The sequence below is a fragment of the Panthera pardus genome, unplaced genomic scaffold, assembly GCF_024362965.1.
Source record: "Panthera pardus isolate Hobbes unplaced genomic scaffold, ASM2436296v1 HiC_scaffold_11, whole genome shotgun sequence".
NCBI lineage: Eukaryota > Metazoa > Chordata > Mammalia > Carnivora > Felidae > Panthera > Panthera pardus.
The window spans coordinates 41,958,310-41,981,951 of NW_026526666.1; the positions used below are offsets into that span (position 1 = coordinate 41,958,310).

The following is a 23,642-nucleotide window of genomic DNA, read 5'->3' on the forward strand; positions in this document are numbered from 1 at the left end:
GACAGTATACTTTTCATTGATTTTGAACTTTATGTAAATAACATCAAGTATTAGTTTTTGAAAGATTTTAAACCTAAATATTTTTATTATTTTTGTTGTAAAATTATAGAATCATAAAATTTTTGTCCTTTTGCTTACAGGGAAAAGATCATCTTTTGTTTATGTGATTAATATGTGAATGTGTACTGACTTTTTCATTGCTTGGTAGAAATTTCCAGAGGCACCTGGGTGGCTCAGTTGGTTGAGGATCCGACTTTGGCTCAGGTCATGATCTCACGGTTCCTGAGTTCGAGCCCCACATTGGGCTCGCTGCTATCAGCACAGAGCCTCTTTTGGATCCTCTGTCCCCCCGTCTCTCTCTGCGCCTTCCCTGCTCATGCTTGCTCGCTCTCAAAAATAAACATTAGAAAAAGGTTTCCGTAGCTCTGTATGATGAAATTAATGCTGAAATTACATTAATTTATTTCTTCTGGATAAAGGTAAAACTTTTTTTAGTGAAAAATTGAAAAATCATCAAAAGTGGCTTAGATATAAAGCAGGATTTAATTTAGAATATCCAATTTATGTATCTTCTATAAGATTTTGTTGCTTTTATCTTCCGATGAACATACTGATTAGGAAAAGAGATCTTGTAGAAAGAAAATAGATAAAAAGATAAAGGACTTTAGTGGTAAGTGTTTGATATTAAAACCAGAAGATAGACTCTGATAAGGCAGGAGAACATAAAACTCTTCTCATAGGGGATTTGATGACACTTGACATCTTTTTATGTCCTGTGTTCCTTGGTAAATGTTTTACATTGTGAGTTTTCTTACTGCGGAAAGTTTGGCCATGCACTTAAAACAGTGGAATGAAATGGCATTTTTGGCAATGGTTCCTGAGGGATATGTTTAGTCTGAAGTTTTGATAATCAGGTTTTGGAATTTGGCATCTGTGTATTTCTCTGATAAAGGTTGTTGCTACCTCAAATGTCAAATTACTCTGGTTTTTTGGATATAAAAATTTTCCTTAGGTAAACAAATATCTCAGAGTCAGCATTTATAACCATTCTATAGCCTTGAACAGGATGTCTAAATGCCTTGTTAGAATTTCTAGCAAATGTTTCTTTTAACCTTTATTGATTTGGCTATATTTATGACATGCCGTCTTCAGGTTTGATTTTTTTTTTTCTTTTTAAAGATGTATGGAAATTAAAAAAATCTGAGACCCTTCTCATCCTTACACCTTTAGTCATACTTCTTTGGAAAGGAATTTTTTCTTGTTCAAAATAGAAATACCAGATTAAACTTAAAAAAAAAAAGTTTAAGCAGTTGATTAGGTTTATTAGATAGAATTAAATGAAATAGCCTAAATCTAAAATTGTCTTGGGGCACCTGGGTGGCTCTGTTGGTTAAGTGTCCAACTCTTGACTTCAACTCAGGTCATGATCTCACGGTTTGTGAGTTCAAGCCCCACATTGGGCTCTGAGCTGACAGTGTGGAGTCTGGTTAAGATTGTCTCCCCCTTCTCTCTGCCCCTACCCTGCTCATGTTGTCTTTCAAAATAAATAAATAAACTTAAAATTTTTTAATCTAAAATTGTCTTTCATTAGTAACATTAAAACATTTAAAGCCACAGAGTGATAACAAATCAGTAAAGCATATTGTAAGCCTTCTTTTCTATGTAAACTATGTTCATAAGCATATCTTAATGCATTTTTTGTAAAGTCACTTTAAAATTTAGAAGTTTTGAGGTGCCTCGGTGGCTCAGTTGGTTGGGCATCTGACTTAATTTCAGCTCATGTCATGATCTCATGGTCTGTGGGGTCAGACCCATAGTTGGGCTCCATAGTAGCAGCACGGAGCCTACTTAGGATTCATTCTCTCTCTCTCTCTGTCTCTCTCTCTCTCCCTCCCTCTCTCCCTCTCTCTCCCTCTCTCTCCCTCCCTTTCCCTCTCCCTCCCTTTCCCTCTCCCTCCCTCTCCCTCCCTCCCTCTCTCTCTCACTCTCTCTCCCTCCCTCTCTCCCTCTCTGCCCTTCCCCTCCTTGCACTCTCTCTTTTTGTCTGTCTCTCTCTGATTATAAATAACTAAACACTTAAGAATACAGAAATCTTTATAAAAAATAAATTTAGAAGTTTTGTTAAATACAGCTTTATCTTAAAAGCAACCTGATTGTCTCCCATCAAGGGCCTTAAAAAGTTTGTATCCTGTGACCTAATAAGGTTGTTGTGAAGAAGTAATTAGAGATGCAGACATACAATGTACAAGGATGTTCGTCAGAGCTATTTATGAGTAGTAAAATATCAGAAATAGCCTAATGTCCTAAGAGAATGGATATAGTTAAATTAGGGATTACTTAGGTTTTTGTATAGGTATTAACAGTTTTAAGACTTTAACCATGTGGCATGTTAAGTGGAGTGGGGAAGGGGAAGAAAGCAGGATACAAAGTAATGTGGGGTGCCTGGGTGGCTCAGTCGGTTAAGTGCCTCAGGTCATGATCTTGAGGTTCCTGAGTTCAAGCCCTGTGTCAGGCTCTGTGCTGACAGCTTGGAGCCTGGAGCCTGTTTTGGATTCTGTGTCTCCTTCTCTTTCTCCCCTGCTTGCACTTGTGCATCTCTCTCTCTTTTGGAGATCTCTCTCTCTTTTTTGGATGTGAATGTGCTGTTTAACATGTCCCCCAGGGGTGCCTGGCTGACTCAGAGCATGTGACTCAATCTTGGAATTGTAAGTTTGAGCCCCATGTTGAATGTAGAGTTTACTTTAAAAAATAGAAATAAAATGACCCCTAAGTGTACTACTCGAAGTGCTGTCTAGTGTTCCCAAGTGCACTAGGTTGTGATGTGTTAGAAAAGCTTCTTTCAAGTATGAGGTGTACTACTGTTGGCAGTGAGTTCAATGTGAGTTAATACATATTAAATAAGGTGCATTTATTTATTTAGTTAGTTAAGTAGGCTTCACACCCAGCAAGGAGCCCAGTATGGGGCTTGAACTCATGACTCTTGAGATCAAGACCTGAGCTGAGATCAAGAGTTGGATGCTTACCCGACTTAGCTACCCAGGCACCCCAAATAAGCTTTTTTTTTTTTTTTTTTTAATTTTTATTTATTTTTGAGAGAGAGAAACAGAATCTGAAGCCGGTTTCAGGCTCTGAGCTGTCCGCATAGAGCCCAACGCAGGGCTCAGACTCACAAAGATCGTGACCTGAGCCTAAGTCAGAAGTTTAAACAACTGAGCTACCCAGGTGCCCCCACATAAGCTGTCTTTAAACAGAAACACATGTTAAACATGATTATATATCAACTGGCTGATGAAAATGTGACCAGAGGCTTGCAGGAACTTAACCTATAGGAAAAATGTTTCAGTATTGGCTAATTCAGTATTTGTGACAACTTTATAGAACAAACTACTATGAATAACAAGAATCAACTACTGTATAAGAGATTTGTTATACCAGTTCTTTTTATTATTATTATTATTATTATTATTATTATTTTAATTTTTCTTTATTTTTGAGAGGCAGAGAGAGACAGAGAGAGGGAGATACAGAATCTGAAGCAGGCTCCAGCCTCTGAGCAAGCTGTCAGCACAGAGCCCGACGCTGGGCCTGAACTCAGGAACAGTGAGATCATGACCTGAGCCGAAGTTGGATGCTCAACCAACTGAGCCATCCAGGCGCCCCTGTTATGCCAGTTCTATGTTTTTGAAATATTGAAACTGTCTTGGAAACTCCCTAATCTCCTCTATAGATTCTTAAAGGTGGTGGAGCATCCTCATAGAGGTGGATGAATATGCTGATGAAAATTTTTTGTCCTCTCAGAGAGAATGACGGTAAAAATGCTAGAACTTGGAGGAATTCCTATAGGTCTGGTAAGATTCAACTTGCTTGCAATTTGATATTCAGCCCTTGACATTGATATCAAAAGATTCTAGAAGGGCTCTGTTCTGATAGAGGAATGGTAAAGTGTTCTAATTCCTTGTGAATCTTTGTCTCATCTTGATTATTTTATTTTCTCTTCACACTTTTTGTAGTCTTGTTTTTCTTGATTGTTTTGTTGACTAAGACTATTGAGAATTCTTAGGACAGATGGAGCCTGGCTTTTAGAAAGCATTACCTAATCATTATTACCTGTGACTGGGTTTTAAAGAAACTGCCATTAAACTGAATATCCTTAAAGATAAAAATCACTGAATAAAATTAATGTGAATTTAACTTTTTTCCTAAATTTATTTAATTAATTTAATTAATTTATTTTTTCATGGATATAATTTGTCAAATTGACTTACATACAACACACAGTGCTCATCCTAACAAGTACCCTCAATGCCCATCACCCATTTTCCCTTCTCCTCCACTCCCCCATCCACCCTCAGTTTGTTCTCTGTATTTAAGAGTCTCTTGTGGTTTGCCTGCCTCCCTCTTTGTAACTATTTTTCCCCCTTCCCTTTCCCCAGGGTCTTCTGTTAATTTTCTCAAGATCCACATATGAGTGAAAACATATATCTGCTCTTCTCTGACTGACTTATTTCACTTAGCATAATACCTTCCAGTTCCATCCACATTGCTGCAAATGGCATGATTTCATTCTTTCTCATTGCCAAGTAGTATTCCTAACTTTCTCCCAAAATTTAACTAATTGACAAATTTATAACTACTCAACACAGCATTGCAAAAATTGAATTTAACATTATTAATGTAAGACTTGTTTTTCATATTTTAAAGCAAGCACTTAAGAATCATAATTATAAGCATTTTTTTCTTTTTCAGTGTTTATTTAAAAGTTTTTAACATTTTTTCCATTTTTGAGAGACAGAGTGCTAGCGGGGGAGGGGCAGAGAAAGAGGGAGACACAGTATCTGAAGCAGGCTCCAGGCTCTGAGCTATCAGCACAGAGCCTGATGGGGGGGCTTGAGCCCATGAACCATGAGATCCTGACCTGAGCTGAAGTCGGACGCTTAACTGACTGAGCCAACCAGGTGCCCCTATGAGCATTTTCAAAATGTTATATAGTTAGCTAGCTGTGAAAGATAGCTTTAATGGGGAAAACTGCAAGTCAATAAAAATGGACATTTATTAAAGTGGAAGATAATAGAGGGATCTTTTTTTAAAAAAATTTTCTTAATGTTTATTTTTGAGAGAGACATAGAGTGTGAGTGGGGAAGGGGCAGAGAAAGAGGGAGACACAGAATGTGCAGCAGGTTCCAGGCTCTGAGCTGTCAGCACAGAGCCCGATGTGGAACTTGAACCCATAAATGGTGAGATCATGACCTCAGGACACTCAACAGACTGAGCTACCCAGGTGCCCCAAAGATAAGAGAAGGATCTTTACATCAGACATTTCATATAGGTCTTGTTGAATTAGTAATACATACTTAGATTGCAAATGTCCATTAAAAATGAATAGTCATGTAGAGCTGAGATTATGTCTTAATGATGGTAAATGCATAGTACATAATACGTGTTCAATTAATGCTATCTTGAAATGAATCAGTCTAAGAATCTAAGTGGTCTGAGAATTATTTCTAAGCTCTCCAGTTCTAAGAATAACCAGGCTAATTTGGACCTCAGAATGCTATGTAGATACTTTCTCATCTCATTTCTTCTAAATCATCAGTCAACTAAGGGAATTTTTTTTGACTTGTGAAATTAGAAAGTTCAGGTTGTTTATCTGGCTTCAGGCAAAACTAAATCAGAGTATTTAAATGATGTCCTTTCAGGGCTTTTTTCCTTCTCTTGCTTGCCACTGAGAGTTTCAGCCTTAAATTTTTCTACTCTAGAGAGAATCCTATCTGTTTGGCTGTCTTCTCATTAGCCCTAGACCAGATCTCATGGAAGAACTATGATTGGTGATGCTTGTGTCATATACTGTGTGTGTGTGTGTGTGTGTGTATGTGTATGTACTGTGTATGTTGTGTACCTACAGGTATACATGTAGGTGGGCTCAGCCATGCTTCAATTAAGTGTATCATCACACATTTTTCACATTTATTTTATCGGTTCTGCAACTCATAAAAATGGAAACATACAGTATGCATTCCTTTGTGTCTCTTTGGGGAAACAGTATGCTTATGAGCTTTATATTGTTGTATGAACTTCCAGTTTGTTTATTTCATTGCTGTGTATATACAAATTATCTATTGTTGATGGGCATTTGAGTGGTCACAAATAATGCTGCTATGAACATTTTTGTACATGTCTTCAGATGTACATATGCATGCATTTTTCTCCACGTATATGTATTTCTTTTTTTAAAGTTTATTTTGAGAGAGAGAGAGGGAGGGGCATAGATGGAGAGGGAGAATCCCAAGCAGGCTCCACGCTGTCAGAGCAGAGCCTGATGTGGGATTGTATCCCACGAACTATGAGATCATGACCTGAGCTGAAACTAGGAGTGAGACACTTAACACCCTGAGCCATCCAAGTGCTCCCATGTGTATGTATTTCTATTGGGTATATACCTAGGATTGAAATGGTTGGGTCAGACAGTGTGTATTTATTAAGCTGTAGATGTTGCCAAACGGTTTTCCAAAGTGGTTGCATCAATTTACAGTAGCATATCAGAGTTCTGGTTGTTGCACATTCTTGTCGATACTTGGTTTTGTCTTTTTTTAAAAATCTTGATCACTGTGATTTTGATTTCTGTTTCCTTGATGACTAATAAAGTAGAATGTTATTTCATGTTGATTGGCTAATTGAATCTCTTTTGTGTGTGTGAAATGCCTGGTCAAGGCAATACTCCATTTAAAAAATATTAGGTTGTCTAATTCCTATTGGTGTATAGGAATTTTAAAAATATATTTTGGTCACGAATCCTTTCTTTGATCAAAATATGCACTGCAAATATTTTTTCTCACTCTGGGGGTTACCTTTACATCCTCTTAATGGTGTATTTATTTATTTTTCGTTTTGAGAGCGAGGTAGAGAGAGAGAGAGAGAGAGAGAGAGAGAGCGCATGAGCAGGGGAGGGGCAGAGAAAGAGGGAGACACAGAATCTGAGCAGGCTCCAAGCTGTGAGCTGTCAGCACAGAGCCCAATGTGAGGCTTGAACTCACAAACCGAGATCGTGACCTGAGCCAAAGTCTGCTGCTTAACCGACTGAGCCACCTAGGTGCCCCTCTTAATGGTGTCTTTTGCTGAATAGAGGTTCTGAATTAAAATATCCAATTGATACATTTTTTTCAAATACTATTTTTTGGGAATGGTTTACGAAAATCTTTGCCTACTTCAAGATCATCAAGGATGTTTTCTTATTTTTTTTTTGCTAAAAAGTAAAATTTTGGTAGGTGCTTGGGTAGCTCAGTCAGTTAAGCGTCAGGCTCTTAATTTCGGAACAGGTCATGATCTCACGGTTTATGGGACCCAGCCCTGTGTCAAGCCCTGCACTGACAGCACGGAGCCTGCTTGGGATTCTCTCTTTCACTTTGTCTCTCTAATAAACATTTAAAGTAAAGTTTTTTACTCTGCACATTTAGATCCATTGTGTGAATTGATTTTTATGTGTGGCATGAGGTAGTAGTCAAAACATGTTATTCCATATGGATATCCAGTTGACCCATTATAATCTGTTGAAATAACTTCTTTCTCCACTGTACTGTAGTTTCACCTTTGTCATAAGTCAGATGGCCATATTTGCTCATACCTCTGTTAGTTAAAGGTAAAAAGATGAGGAGGGGCACCTGGGTGGCTCACCTCAGGTTGTGATCTCCAGATCCTGAGATCAAGCCCTGCATAGGGCTCTGTGCTGAGTGTGAAGCCTGCTTGAGATTCTCTGTCTCCCTCTCTCTGTCCTTCCCCGGCACGCGCTCGCTCGCTCGCTCGCTCTCTCTCTCCCCCTCTCAAAATAATTAAATAAACTTTAAAATATTACTAAAATAAAGGTAGACTTGTTCCTTTTAAACATTTAAAAATATTGTGATGACTAAAATTCAAAGTAAAGATAATTCCAGAAGAAAAAATTTTGATCTTAAAAAATCTTTGCCCACGTTGTGTCAGTATTATATATTTAATAATAACTGTTTAATTACTTGCTTTTCATAAGTTTTCTATTCTAGGAGATAAATAAATACAGTGATGGGTACTTTCGGTATCAAGCCTTAGGCACTGCCAGTGTTTAGGCCTCACACCTCTCCATAGATGGATATCTTTTCCTTCTTAAAAAAATTTTTTTTTAATCTTTATTTAGTTTTGAGAGAGAGAGAGAGTGTGGAGGAGGGGCAGAGAGAGAGGGAGTCACAGATCCAGAGGAGGCTCCTGGGTCTGAGCTGTCTGCACAGAGCCCAACACGGGGCTCAAACTCATGAACAGTGAGATCATGACCTGAGCCAAAGTCAGAGGCTTAACTGACTGAGCCACCAGGCCACCCACTTTTCCCTCTTTATCAACACAGAGAGGGAATGACTTGGTAGGAGAGACTGAATGACTTACAGAGAAGTATAAAACTCTTCTCTAGTTCTGTGTTAAATAATGTGATTCATCAAGCAAGAAACCTACTACAGAAAACAATAATAGATCTGTCAAGATATCTTCTTTTGATTAGCACGGGGTTCTCACATATTTTGTAGAAGTATTCTAAAGTTGTTATGGATATTCTCAAGTAAATCTTAACTTCTGGAAAACATACTGTTAACTGCCATTTGGAGGAAGTATTAGCTTAAGATCATGTATCATTTGTTTTCTAGACATAACCTATCTTATTTTCTCCTGGAAGAAGTTCTTTTTTCACAGTTTTATCATAGTGCAGAGAGCTAACAGAATCTCATGGATTGAACCCTGGTTTAAGCAGTAAGACCTAGGTTCCAGTTCTGACTCCATTAATTGTGTGATCATAGGTGTTCCTTGAGTTTGTTGCCACATATAGGAAATGAAGATGATGCCTAGCCTACTTTTGAAGTTATTGTGAAGGTATAATGAGAAAGTTCTTTTGTTATTGTAAAACACGGTATCAGTAGAGTGGTTAAGACTGTTCTGCCACTTGATTAGCTGCGTAATGTTGGGTGAAGTATTTAACTTTTAAGCCTCAGTTTTCTCATCTGTAAAATGGTAATAATGATAGTACTTGCTTCCATAGGTTTTTGAGAGTTTTAAATGAGGTAATGCAAATAAAGTATAGTGCCTGGCCTAGTGGACATAATAAATGTTAACAATTACAGTTATATACATTTACTGGTTATGCACTATATGTTGCAGGTACTTTATATAAATTCTTTTATTTAATTCTCAGGACAGTTCTGTGTGGTTGGAATGCTTTTTTCCCATTTCACAGATGAGGACTGAATATCATAGGTTAATCACTCAAGGTAACCAGTAAGTTGTTTAGTTGGATGGGAATCTAAAACTTGTGTCTTTTTCCCTCAGTATACCAGGTTGCCTTTCATGTATATGCTGTAGGTACATCAACACTATATAGACAAATCACCTTTGATTCACGTTTACAGAGTTTTTCGAAGACTGAGTTTTGTGGATAATCCACTGTTTTCACAAATCTTCTTTCCCAGTCTTCCTAGGTTTCTTTAATTTGCTCAATAGGCCAGAACTGCTGCTACAAAAATAAACATGCTTTGTTGATATATAATTAAGAACAGTTAATGGTTTGTTTACAAACCACTAGACTCCTTGAGTCTGGCTGTGTTAGCTATTACAGAGTGACTTTAGATTGCACCTCTCGAAAGGGAAAAATACTCTGAATTTATTATTTGTAAGAAGCTTACTTTAAGGTGAAGTGCAGAACTGTAATGACTTTATAGCTGAGAGAAAAAAGGTCATAAGATCCAGAAATGAACAAGTACCTAGCCTTAAGTATTTCTGGGTGAAGTTTCTTGATGTTGAGTCTGAGAAAGTAAGAAATAGTCATTATATTCAAAGGAAATCTGGAGTACTATACTGAGATTTTCTCCCCCCCCTTTTTTAAAATGAAGTCCATTTTTTGAACTTGGAAAACTAGTAAGAGACCTTTAAATTGTTCTTAGTCAAGGTATCTCCTATATAATTTCCTTTCACAGTTATCAAATGGGTACCATTGAAATGAACTCTTTCACTTGTTGCTATATATATATATATATATATATATATATATATATACATATATACATATATATACACACACACACACACACACACAAAGTCTTTTTAGAGAAAGCGTTTCATTTTAGTTTATTTTTAATTTTTATTTATTTTTTAATGTTTATTTTTGAGAGAGAAGAGTGCAAGTGGTGGAGGGGCACAGAGAGGGGGACAGAGGATTAGAAGCAGGCTCTGTGCTGACAGCAGAGAGCCCAGTGAGGGGCTCCCACTCATGAACTATGAGATCATGACCTGAGCCAAAGTTGGATGCTTAACTTACCAAGCCACCCAGGCACCCCTATGTGTTTATTTAAAATCCATTAAAAAAAATTTTTTTTTTGCGTTTATTTATTTTTGAGAGACAGAGACAGAGCACGAGCAGGGGAGAGGCAGAGAGAGAGGGAGACAGAGAATCTGAAGCAGGCTCCAGGCTCTGACCTGTCAGCACAGAACCTGACACGGGGCTCAAATTCACAAACTGTGAGATCATGACCTGAGCTGAAGTTAGTTGGATGCTTAACCAACTGAGCCGCCCAGGCGCCCCTTAAAATCCATTTTTAAAAGACAGTTTTCATGTAAATGTTTGTGTATTTGGGACTAAAAGATTTTCTATTGACAAGTCATCTGTGAAGTTGAATTTATAAATTAATGGGAAAATAATATAGCATTTATGAATTTTATCAACACCTGGGAATTTATCTTCTATGTGGAGTTAGACACAGGTGTTTATGAAAAATAATTTGTTGTGTGTTTGTAGTTCACAGGAACACTGTCTTTCAAACTTTAATCCTTCTAACTTTATTGTTTTTGTTGTATGTGGGTATAATCCATATAAATTCCTTACTTTAGACTTTGACTTTTTTGCCTAGCCTCAATTAAAATATTAAAAGAAAATTTTTTTAATGTTTATTTATTTTTGAGAGAAATAGAGTGCAAGCAGGGGCAGAGCAGAGAGAGGGAGAAACAGAAACTGAACCAAACTCCAGGTTCTGAGCTGTCAGTACAGAGCCCGACTGTACTGGGGCTCAAACTAACTAACTGTGCGATATGACCTGAGCTGAAGTTGGATGCTTAACCAACTGAGCCACCCAGGCACCCCATCTCTCTTTTCCTTTCTTTCCTTTTTCAGGACTGTATGGTTAAGCATCCCACTCTTGATTTTGGCTCAGGTCACAATCCCATGGTTCGTGGGATTGAGCCCCGTGTCAGACTCTGTGCTGGCATCACGGAGCCTGCTTGGAATTCTCTCTCTCTGTCTCTCTCTCTTTCTCTCTCTCCCCCCTCCCCATTTCTCTACTCCTCACCCGCTCCTGCTATCTCTTTCTCTCAAAATAAATAAATAAACTTAAAAAAAAAAAAAAAAAAGAAGCAGCTAAGGTTTTAACCTGTATTCCTGAAAAGGTGTTTTTATTTTTTAGGTATATTTTGGAATAACTATATTGACAAGTAATTTACTGCACGATAATTTAAAATATGCAATTTGATATGTTTTCATATATGTATATACTGTGCAGCCATCACCACAATCAAGGTAATGAACATAGCCATCTCTCCTCAAAGTTTCTTCTTGCCTTTTTGTAATCTCTTCCTCTTGTTTTTCCTCCCCCACCCTTACTTGACCCAGGCAACCACAGTGATCCATCCTCTTTTTGTCACTATAGGTGTGGAGGTGGATTGTTGTCAAATGCCTTTTTCTGTATTTGCATTGGAGATCTTACGGTTTTCTTTTTTAGTCTGTTAATAGAGTGAACTATATTGAATCAACCATATATACATATAAACCACTCTTATGTTTTGGAGCTAAACATCATTTGATCGTGATGTATTATCCTTTCATACAGGCCTACCTCAGCGAACACTTCAATAAAGTAAATATCTCAATAAAGCAAGTCAAATGAATTTTTTGTTTTCCATTGTATATAAAAGTTATATTTATACTATACTGTAGTATATTAATTGTGTAATGGCATTATGTCTACAAAAACAATGTATATGCCTTAATTTAAAATGCTTTGTTAAAAAATGCTACCCATTACCTGAGCTTTCAGTGAGTGATAATCACTTATTACACATCATTCTAACATAGAATGTAATAAAAAAGTTGGAAATACTGGGAGAATTACCAAAATATGACACAGAGACAGAAAATGAGCAAATGCTGTTGGGAAAATGGCACCAATAAATTTGTTTGAGTCAGAGTTGCTACATACCTTCAATTTGTAAAAATGTAGTATCTACGTAGCACAGTAAAGCCAAGTGCAGTACTATGAGATATGCCTGTGTGTTGTTGGAATCAAAAAAATTTGTTTAGAATTTTGCATCTGTGTTCGTGAGGAGTATGGGTTTATAGTTTTGTTTTCTTGTGTTGTTTGTGTCTGGCTTTGATATCAGAGTAATGCTGGCCTCATAGAATGAGTTGAGAAAGTATTCTTGTTCAATTTTCTTGAAGAGTTTCAGTAGATTGGTATTTCTTCCTTAAGTGCGTAATATGTAGTATAGTCAGAATTCACCAGTGAAGCCCCCAAGGCCTTGTATTTTACTTGTTAGTAAGTTTTTAACTGCAGTTTCTTTAGATATATTTAATGTATCCATTTCTCTTTGGGTGAGCTTTGGAAGTTTCTGAACTTTCAAGGAATTTGTCCATTTCATCTAACTTATTTACTTTGTTGACATGAAGTGATTTATAATCTCTTTTAAAAATTGATATGGCATAAAAATTGAGATATAATAAAATCCACCCTTATTTTAAAGTGTACAATTCAGTGATTTTTAGTATATTCACAAAGTTGTGCAACCATTACCAGTATCTAATTGCAGAATACTTTTTTATTTTTAATGTTTGTTTTTGAGAGAGAGAGCACAAGCAGGGGTAGGGGTAGAGAGAGAGAGGGAGACATAGAATTCAAAGCAGGCTCTAGGCTCTAGGCTCTGAGATGTCAGCACAGAGCCTGACATGGGCTTGAACCCATGAACTGTGATATCATGACCTGAGCCGAAGTCAGATACTTAACCAACTGAGCCACCCAGGCGCCCCCAGAATACTTTTATCACTCTAAAAAGAAACAGCTACCTGGGTGGCTCAGTCGGTTAGGCATCAGCGTTCACCCAAAGTGATGATCTTGCCAGTCCTGAGTTCGAGCCCTGCGTAAGCCTCTGTGCTGACAGCTCAGAGCCTAGAGCCTGCTTCAGACTCTCTGTCTCCCTCTCTCTCTGCTCCTCCCCCACTCACACTCTGTGTCTTTCTCTCTAAAATAAATAAACATTAAAAAAAAAATAAAAAGAAACATTATACCCATTAGCAATCACTTTCAACCATTTCCTCCCACCTCCAGTCTCTGCAGAGTCACTAATCTCCTTTTTGTCTCTATGAATTTGTCTGTTCTACATGTTTTATATCCGTGGAATCATACAGTATGAGACCTTTTGTGACTGCCTTTTTTTGCTTAGCATAATAATGTTTTTACGATTTATCCATGTGATAGCATGTATCAGCACCTCACCCCTTTTTATGGCTGAAAAATATGCCGTTGTAGACTAAATTTTTTTTTTTTATCATTCAGCAGTTTATGGACATTTCAGTTACTTCCACTTTTTGCCTATTATGAGTAATGCTGCTGTGAACATTTGGGAACAAGTTTTTGTGTGAAACCTGTATCCTTTTTCTTGCCTTTGTATCCAGGAGTGTAATTCCTGGGTCGTAGGGTAATTCTATGTTTAACTTACTGAGGAACTGCCGAACTTTTCCAAAGCAGCTAGCTGCACCATTTTGTATTCCCGCTACCAGTTTTATGTTATGCCACATTCTTGCCAACACTTGTGTTATCCATCTTTTTATTACCTTTATTTTAATGGGTATGAAGTGGTATCTCATTGTGGTTCTTACTTGTATTTCCCTGATGGCTACTGATGTTCAGCATCTTTTTATGTTCTTATTGGCTATTTGTACATCTTCTTTGCAGAAATACCTGTTCAAGTCCATTGCCAATTTTTAAATTAGATTGTCTTTTCGTTATGTTGTAAAGGTAGAATTTTATAGACCAGTGATTTGCAAATACTTTTTTCTCATCGTTTGGGTTGTCTTTTCATGATCTTGATGGAGTTCTTAGAAGCATAAAATGGTTTGATTTTGAGGATTCTAGCTTATCTGTATTTTTTTTTACTTTTGATTTTAAATTTTTAATTGTAGAATATACATAACATAAAATCGACCATTTTAATCATTTTAAAAAAACGTTTATTTATTTATTTTGAGAGAGCGTGATCAGGGGAGGAGCAGAGGTGAGAATCCCAAGCAGGCTTTTCACTATCAGAGCAGAGCCTGATGCAGGGCTCAACCTCATGTACTGTGAGATCATGACCTGAGTCAAAATCAAGAGTCAGATGCCCGACTGAGTCACCAGAGGCACTCTTAACCATTTTTGAGTGTACAGTTTAGTGGCATTAAGTATATTCATGTTGTTGGACAAGCCATTACCACCATTAATCTCCAGAACTTTTTTCATTTTGCAAACTATAACTCTGTACCCATTACACAATAACTCCAGTTTCCCCCTTTTCCTAGTCCCTGGTAACCACCATTCTGTTTTCTCTCTCTATGAATTTGACTACTCGAGGCACCTCATTTATAGGTAGAATCGTACAGTATTTGTTCTGGGTTGCTTTATGCTTTTACTGTCAAATGTAAAAAAACTTTTATCCAGGGTCATAAGATTTATACCTGTGTTTTCTTCTAAGAATGTTATTTTGGCTTCTACATATAGGTCTTTGATTCTTTTCGAGTTAATTTTTATATATCACATAAAGTAGAGGTCTAACTTCTTTTGCATGTGGATATCCAGTTGTTTCAGCACCATTTGTTGGAACGATTATTCTTTACCCATTGATTTTTCTTGGTACCCTTGTTAAAATAAATATCTTTTAAGTATAGAATCTATAGTAATATTACTAATTTCTTATCTAAAAATTGGTGATTTGTATTTATTTTTACCTAGTCAGTCTGGCTAGAGATTTATTAGATTTGTTGATTTTTCTTAAAGAGCCAGCTTTTGGTGGGGCGGTGGGGTTCCTGACTGGCTCAGTTGGTAGAGCATGTGACTCTTGATTTCAGGGTTGTGAGTTCAAGCTCCATGTTGAGTGTAGAGCCTACTTTAAAAAACAAAACAAAATTAAAAAAAAAAACTCCGTTTCTTGAAAAAGAAAAAACAAAGGACCACCTTTTGATGTGTAAATTTTTCTGCTTTCTTTTATGTTGGTTATTATTTATTTATTTATTTATTTTTGCCTTTTCTTTATTATTTCTTGTTTTTATATGATTATATTTTCTTTTTCCAGTTTCTTAAGGCAGAGGCTTGATGTCATTGAGTTGAGACCTGCCTGTTGTCTTTACTAATGTATGCTTACTGCTGTAAATTGTCCTGTAAGTACTGCTTTTGCTGTATCTAACAGATTCTATTTTTTTATTTTATTTTTTTAATGTTTGTTTATTTTTAAAGGAGAGAGACAGCAAGCATGAGTAGGGAAAGAGCAGAGAGAGCAGGAGATACAGAATCCAAAGCAGGCTTCAGGCTCTGAGCTGTCAGCACAGAGCCTGACGCAGGGCTTGCGTTGTGAACTCACAAACTGTGAGATCGTGACCCGAGCCGAAGTCGGATGCTCAACCAACTGAGCCACCCAGGTGTCCCCTCACAGATTTTAATATGTTGTAGTTTTGTTTTCATTTAGTTCTATAATTCTCTAATTACTCTTTTGACTTTTTTTTTCTTTGACTTTTATGGGTTATTTGAGATATTTGGGGATTTTTGAGATATGTTTTTATTACTCATTTCTAATTTAATTCCTTTGTAGTCAAATTATGTGTTTTGAATCCTATAAAATTTATTATTCTTTCCAAATAACTTTTTTCAAATAATTTAAAACTACTTTTAAACTGTTTTTAGACTATTTACAATTGAAGGGTTACTATAAAGTGACTCGATATAGGTAAGTTTAAACCTGCTACTTCCTTCCTATTTGTTTTTTGTTTCTTCTACATGTTCTTTATTCCCTTTTTCCTTTTGTTCTGCCGTATTTTGGATTTTTAAAAAATTATTTTATTTCCTTTGTTGGCCTATTAACTATCACATGTGTTTCATTTTGTTTTTCTTTTATTTATTTTTTTCGAAGTTTATTTATTTTGAGAGACCGAGAGTGCAGGCAGGGAAGGGGCAGAGAGAGGGAGAGGGAAAATTCCAAGTAGTCTCTGTGCTGTGGCACAGTGCCTGACACGGGCTCTATCCAATGAACTGTGAAATCATGGCCTAAGCGAAAATCAAGAGTTGGACGCTTGACTGAGACACCCAGGTGCCCAGTTTCTGTTTTTTTTTTTTTTTTAAATGGTTGCTTTAAGTTTTATAGTATACATCTTTAATTTATCACATGCATCTTGACATGTGGTATTATACCACTTCACATGTAGTATTAGAGTCTTTTGGGTCTTGTGCTCCTACAGTTTACTTCCATTTATGTTCTAAATTTCGCAATGTATTGGTATCATTTTTGGTTGAAACAGTCAATTTTCTTTTAAAGAGATTTAAAAACTAAGGGGAAAAATCTTTATATTTAGTCTCATTTACCATTTCTTGTGCTTTTCATTCCTTTGGATAGATCCAGACTGCCACCTATTACCTTTTTCCTTCTGTAACTTCCTTTAACATTTCCTATAGTGCGTGTCTGTTGGTGATGGATTCTTTTTAACATTTACAATTTGAGATCATCTTTACTTCATCTTAGTTTTTGAAAGATATTTTCTCTGAGTTGAATTCTTAGTTGATAGTTTTTTTCAATACTTTAAAGATTAAATTTCACCTCTTTAACCTCTTTGATCTTTAGGTTTATAATTTCCGTGAGATTTGTAAAGTTTTGGGACATTATTTTTTCAGACTCTTTCCTACTTCTTTTGGGTGCTCCACTTATCCATATACTGAGATGCTTAATATCCTACAGCTTATTTATGCTTTTTTTTCAGTCTTGTGTTCCTGTTTTGTATAGTGTCTGCTGCTAGGTCTTCCTGTTCATTGACACTTTCTTTGCAGTGCCTAATCTGATGTTAATCCCAAACAGCATTTTTTATTACGAGAACAATCAAATTTTTATTTTTTTATTAAAAAAAGTGTATTTACTTATTTTGAGAGACAGAGTGTGTACATGTGTGCCAGCCAGGGAAGGGGAGAGAGAGAATCTCAAACAGGCTCCATGCTGTCAGCATGGAGTCCGACATGGGGCTTGATCTGACAAACCACAAGATCATGACCTGAGCAGAAAATAAGAGTCAGCTGTTCAACTGACCACTCAACCAACTGAGCCGTCCAGGCACCCCTTCATCTGCTTTTTTGAATGTATGAACTACGTTTATGATAAGTGATTTAATGTTCTTGTCTGGTAAATCTATCATGTATGGATCATTTTCTGTTGATTGATTTTTGGCATTATGAGTGGTATTTTCCTTCTTTGGATGTCTTTTAATTTTTTTTTAATGTTTATTTTGAGAGAGAGAGGGTGCGCATGAGTGTGAGCAGGAGAGGGGGAAGAGAGAATTCCAAGCAGGCTCCACATTGACAGTGCATAGCCTGACACAGGTCTCGAACTCATGAACTAACTGAGATGATGACCTGAGCTGAGATCAAGAGTCGGATTCTTAACCGAGTGAACTACCTACCTAGGCGCTGCCCCTCCCCCCTTTTTAAGATTTTATTTTTAAGTAATCTTTATACCCCAGATGGGGCTTGAACCCACAACCCCAAGATCAAGGTCCAGAAATTCCTTAGGTGTTTGAAAACCAATAAGCTAAAGCACTTCACAGGCGTAATCTCTTCTGAACTTCACAGTAAGCCTGAGAAATACACTACTCCTGTTTTATAGATGAGGAAATGAAGCAAAGAAGAGTGAAGTGGCTTACTCATGGTCCAATAGTTGTTAGTTATATTTGATATATTTGATATATATTATCAATATATTTGATATATTTGATATATTTGATATATATATATTTGATAAGGAATCATATTTCTGTCTCCTATCAAACCTGATGCTTCTGTTACCTCTCTGTTGACTATGAAATAGGCTTATCTCTAAAGTCTGTTAAACATACCCAAAAACACTGAATCTGTGGTTCCAAACAACTTAGGGATCCAGAAAAGTGTGCTTTTCTTTGTTTATACTTTGCACCAAATATTCGATTTAGCTCTCTATAGCAACTGACTGTGATAAGCTAAATTGTCTAGCAAAGGTGTTTCTGTCCCAGACCATTATCTTAATCCTTTGAATGTCCTTGTTTGTTTATTTTAAAATCATTTAAAGACCTGGAATAGTGCACAATTTAATATTTTCATTTATAACAACTGAAGAATTTAATATTTTCATTTATAACAACTGTACTAATATGAGTCCATAGTGTAACTTCTGTTTTGAATTTTTTCCAAGTTTTATAAAACTAAAAAATATTTTCAGTGTCGTATAATTTAGGTTGCATTTAGCTCTCAGACTTCACAGTTTTGTAGTAAGTTGTGTAGCTTATAACTTTGTTTAATCAGAACTGGTAATATTTGCTAGTGAGATTTTCTGTAGTCTTTTGAAGTGATTTCATATGTGCCATGAATCTTAGATCCTGCAATCTATTTAACACAGTAGTACCAGTGTTAGACTACAAATACTAGGAAAAGTAATTCTTTTCAGTCAAGATTGGTTTTGGATTTACTTTTGGAATTCTTGAATAGTCAATTGATTTTATTAGTATGTGAAAACAAGCAAAGCTCTGTAGCCAGGAATAAATAAGAAGGCCTTAGGAATAGGATTTAAATGGTTTGTTTTCCATTTTGGATGCTTTTAAAAGACAAAATAGCTAAGTTTTTCAAACTTCTGGAAGTTACTATAGTTAAATAATTCAAACAAAAAATGGTCACAAATCAAACTAGTTTATCTGCTACATTTGAAATGCTATAGTGAATGAGAGAATGCAATGTAGGGAATATAAGAAGTTTGGCTAATTTAATTTGCTTGTTATAAAAGACTTCATAGCAACTTTTAAATTTGGGAATACTTGGATCTGTGTTAATTTTTTTTATGACATTGTTTATCATTTGTAAACAAATGAATAAACTCGTTTTAAGTGCTTGATAGATATCAGTTTCTTAATCACTATTTACTCTTTCTCTGTTTTCATTGAAACATAATTGATATAACATATTAATTTCTACTCTATTGTAATGAAACTTTTTTTTTTATAAAATTTTTTTTTTTCAACGTTTTTTATTTATTTTTGGGACAGAGAGAGACAGAGCATGAACGGGGGAGGGGCAGAGAGAGAGGGAGACACAGAATCGGAAACAGGCTCCAGGCTCTGAGCCATCAGCCCAGAGCCTGACGCGGGGCTCGAACTCACGGACCGCGAGATCGTGACCTGGCTGAAGTTGGACGCTTAACCGACTGCGCCACCCAGGCGCCCCTCTATTGTAATGAAACTTTTTATTGATAAGATCTGGCAGGTTGACAGATCAATTTTATCCATAAAACAGGTATAAGGCTATCTGCATTTTCTGTATAGATTAAAAAAAAATTTTTTTTAATGTTTATTTTTGAGAGCTAGAGAGAGCACAAGTTGGGGAGGGGCAGAGAGAGAGGGAGACACAGAATCCGAAGCAGGCTCCAGGCTCTGAGCTGTCAGCACAGAGCCTGATGAGGGGCTGGAACTCACAGACCACGAGATGGTGACCTGAGTCAAAGTCGGACACTTTTAGCCGACTGAGCCACCCAGGTGCCCGTCTGTGTAGATTTTTGCTTTCTTTTTATTACATAAGAATTTGGAATGGCACACAATGGTAAATCATTTAAGAATGATATTCATAGGTTTATTTCTATGATATATTTGAATGAGTTTTTTGTAGCTCATGTTTTTCTTTTAATAAACTGGTTGAAATGATTTAAAGTTTTACATAATGCTTTTTGTCATGATTATAAACACATTGGTGTGTTTCTCAGAGCTGTAATCTATAAGTCTTATGTTTTTAAGAAGCTTACTTTTAGGGAATGTTTGGATAGCTTCATCTTGATTTATTTCTTCACTTATTTTGTCACGTGTATTTTCTATTTACTTCCAAAATAATGTTCACAAACTATTCATAGAGGGATAATCTAAACAAGACAAAATCATTACTTTAGAGGATATGGAATGTTTTAAAGTCACATTTAAGAGAAAGTCATGATCTTTTTTACTGCATTCTTTAAAAATATATTTTTTTAATGTTTATGTATTTTTGAGAGAGAGAGCGTGCACATGAGCCGGTGGGGGTTGGGGGGCGGGGTGCAGAGAGAGAGGGAGACACAGAATCCAAAGCAGGCTCCAGGCTTCAAGCTGTCAGCACAGAGTCCAATGAAGGGCTCTAACCCACAAACCGTGAGATCATGACTTGAGCCAAGTCGAATGCTTAACCAACTCAGCCACCTAGGTGCCCCTATTCCCTAATACTATTATAAAACACATATGAAAAATTCTTTTGTATTAATCCCTGAGCAAATTATAGGCTTCTGGGAAATGAGGTATGTCTTCATTAGTAGTCAGAAAAGGAATCTAAGGAGCTCTTGAATTTGTAAGAATTTTAATTTAGAATTAGATTTTGAAATGTTTTATGTGGGTACTCTGAGAAGCATTTGTAAGATTGTTAGCAACTCATCTTAGTCTATTGAAGATAACACATATTTTGTAGGCTAATAGGAATTATTTGTGAAATTGATAGAAAATGCAGTGTGTTGTCTAAGTGTTTGGAAATATCGTTTTTGTCCACAAATCTGTAAACAGGAACACATCCATAGTGACTATATTGTGGTTTCCCTTCACAGATACCAAGTTGTGCTAGTACATCCATATAAATAATTAATACCTGAAGTCTCAATGTAACATGGACATTAACAGTGATGACAAATAAATACAGACGCTTGGGAATCAAATACTAGGCGAAAAACACTTTTAAAAAGGTAAGAAAATAAGTAATCTTAATTAAGGCCAAGTGGGCTTTAGTTAGTAGAAGCCATTGACCAAAATTTCTTTTTCAGTGTATCAGGCTTTTAAGAAACACGTCTGGGTAATCCTGTGTATCTTAATACTGGTAGAACTCAGCTGTAAGTATCAGTTCTTGTGTGAAATGACAGTTGCAGATATCCTTGCCTGGTAAATATCATAACAAAAGAGGTTCCTATAGTGAACACCCAGTCCACAATGGGTAGTAAGGTGGCTTACTAGAACTTTGAATAGAGTGCTAGAATGGGAGTGTCCATGTATACTCAGACACATCTTAAATTGTGCATCCTGCCTCTGATGATTGCCACCCCCACCACATACTTATAGAATGTAATGTTTTGCTATGTTTGTGAAAGGCGTTCAGGTTTGGATATAAAGGAGTTGGCAGTTGGAGTCTTTGTTGTAAGAAGAGTGAATTTTCAAGTCAAGGGTTACTTTTTGTAGGATTGTGTTTGCGCTGTGCACCTTCCTGTTAATTTAGCATATTTCTTAATGCAGTATTAAATGATTTTGTTTAGACATTTTTCCTACCTTGTGTTTTTCAAGAATTTACAGGGCACATTTGGGAGAGGTTGCATCTGTAGATATTAGATGTTAGTACTGATCTCCTAGCTGATTAAAACTGTAATCTTTTTATATTTAGTAGGCAGTAACTCTAGATTACAAGGTTTGTTAACTGTATCAGTTTTAAAATTGTAATCCTTCACTGAAAATAGTGTCACTTTTAGAATATTTATTTTCGTGTTTATAATAAAGGGACAATCTGTCATAAACATTGCTAGTCTTTTTTCTTGTGTTCTTTCTTTTTTCTAAATGGGCACTCATAATAATATTTAGCAAGATTCTCTGAAAAGGATATCATAATACATTATTATAAAGTAAAATTCTTAATTAACCAGCCTGTCCAAGAAATGGAGTGTAATTAGATTAATTAAAATATCTGGCCAACTGGGTACTTACTAAAAGAAAATCCTTACTGTTTTTGTCCTAACTGAAAATCCGTAAGCCAAAAATAATAAAGTTTCTCTTTGTAATAGAGTCTTAGGGCACTTAAGTAATCATCAAGGTTACCATATATGGATATTTGAAGACTTAGTTGATTCTTTGGTGTGCATAACTTACATTATTTTTGTTGTTCAGTCCCCAATTTTTTCATATTTGAGGCCAAAGCTTGGGAAGGCCTCTAGAATAAGAGTAATAGATTATATATTCTTAATTATATCTTGTTAAAGGCAGTCTTTGGGTCACCTCAAAAAAATATTGCTGTAGACTCTAGGAAAGAATGGAGTCACATTTTGATGCAAACTAATAATGAGTTGTTATAAGGATTTGGTATATTTCAAGCTCTTTTTGATTTGTTTTTGTTGGTTTTTAAAAATTCTTTTGTGGTTCCTTAGTATCTCTGAGACTATGGAGTTACTAAGAAGTATCAAAGATGTTATTTTGAATAGATACTCTGTTACCTACTATTTCCTCTTATTATAGGTGGGGTAAATCTGTTAGCATAAGTTAATTTGTTTCTTTAATTTTTTTTTTATTATTTTATTTTAACGAAAGGAATTTAGGAGGTTCTAGTATTCTCCATGGCTGAAGCTGAGAGTCTGAAACCCTGATGCTTAAGCTCTATTCTAGATCATAGCTCCAACTCCTTCAGGATATAAGGAAAAGATAATATTTCCACAATGATAGATCTTTGGTTGTTCAGGTAAGTTATTTAGTTTTGCAGTAGTGAAGACAACTATAGTTTTGTTTTGTTTTGTTTTTCTTTTTGGTGGGGATGGTTACTTGTTATATTTCTGTATGTCTGCATGGCAAATTGTATAGTCTGGCTGGCAGTTCATAGGAGTGTGGAGCTATAGGCAATGGGTTAGGGATGAAATATTTTCCCACTCTTCCCGTTAGGGGTATAAACGAAGTGCCTAAGTATGTTGGAACTCTAGAGTATTATACCTATCTTTGACTCCTAGGTATTTTTGATTCAAGGGGGTTTATGAAATTGCTTGATTTCTGTTTCTCACCGGTTTTCTTTTTAAGTATGTATTCATTCAGCTTTCTATCTATGTATCTATCTGTCATCTATATCCATCTCAATGGGGAAGAAAGAAGAGATCCCTTTGTACGAGGTAGTATATAATAGAATCTATAGTTTCAAAAAGGCAAATATTAAGAACTTTAATTTGAAATCCATAGGTGGGTCCCCGGGTTTCACTCTCCTACTTTTAACTTTATAGTGATAATTGCTCAACTGAAGAAATTTGTCGTAGAATTGTATGACAAGGGTAGTCTGAACCATTACTAAACAATTTGTGTTTATGTTTTAGACAGAAGAATCCTATGGTAACACTGATCAATTGTTCTTGTTTTTGCCTTTCACTTTGGTTTGATATCATGACCAGTTTGGTAAAAATTGTTCAATTAATAAAACTTAATATTGTGATAGTAAATATCAGCTAGAACGTTGGTGTTAATGGAGGATTGCCAGTCCCTCAATTCCCAAAATGCACCATACCATACTATTTTGGTAATTATAGTGGAGCAAAAGGTTATATGCATTATT

General features: G+C 36.0%; 1 protein-coding gene across 4 annotated transcripts in view; it reads left to right on the forward strand.

Moving 5' to 3' along the window:
• ZZZ3 (zinc finger ZZ-type containing 3) overlaps positions 1-23,642 on the forward strand; it is a 101,193-nt gene that overhangs the window by 18,315 nt on the left and 59,236 nt on the right. For 3 of the 4 annotated variants that reach the window (XM_019413865.2, XM_019413867.2, XM_053893699.1), the window contains exons 2-3: positions 20,908-21,042; positions 22,643-22,790. Coding sequence is in view for 1 of the 4 variants with exons in the window: in XM_053893699.1 (XP_053749674.1) it covers positions 22,768-22,790 (23 nt within the window). In the remaining 3 variants the exon portion in view is untranslated. The remainder of the gene's footprint in view (positions 1-20,907; positions 21,043-22,642; positions 22,791-23,642) is intronic. The other variant, XM_019413866.2, reaches the window with a different exon arrangement.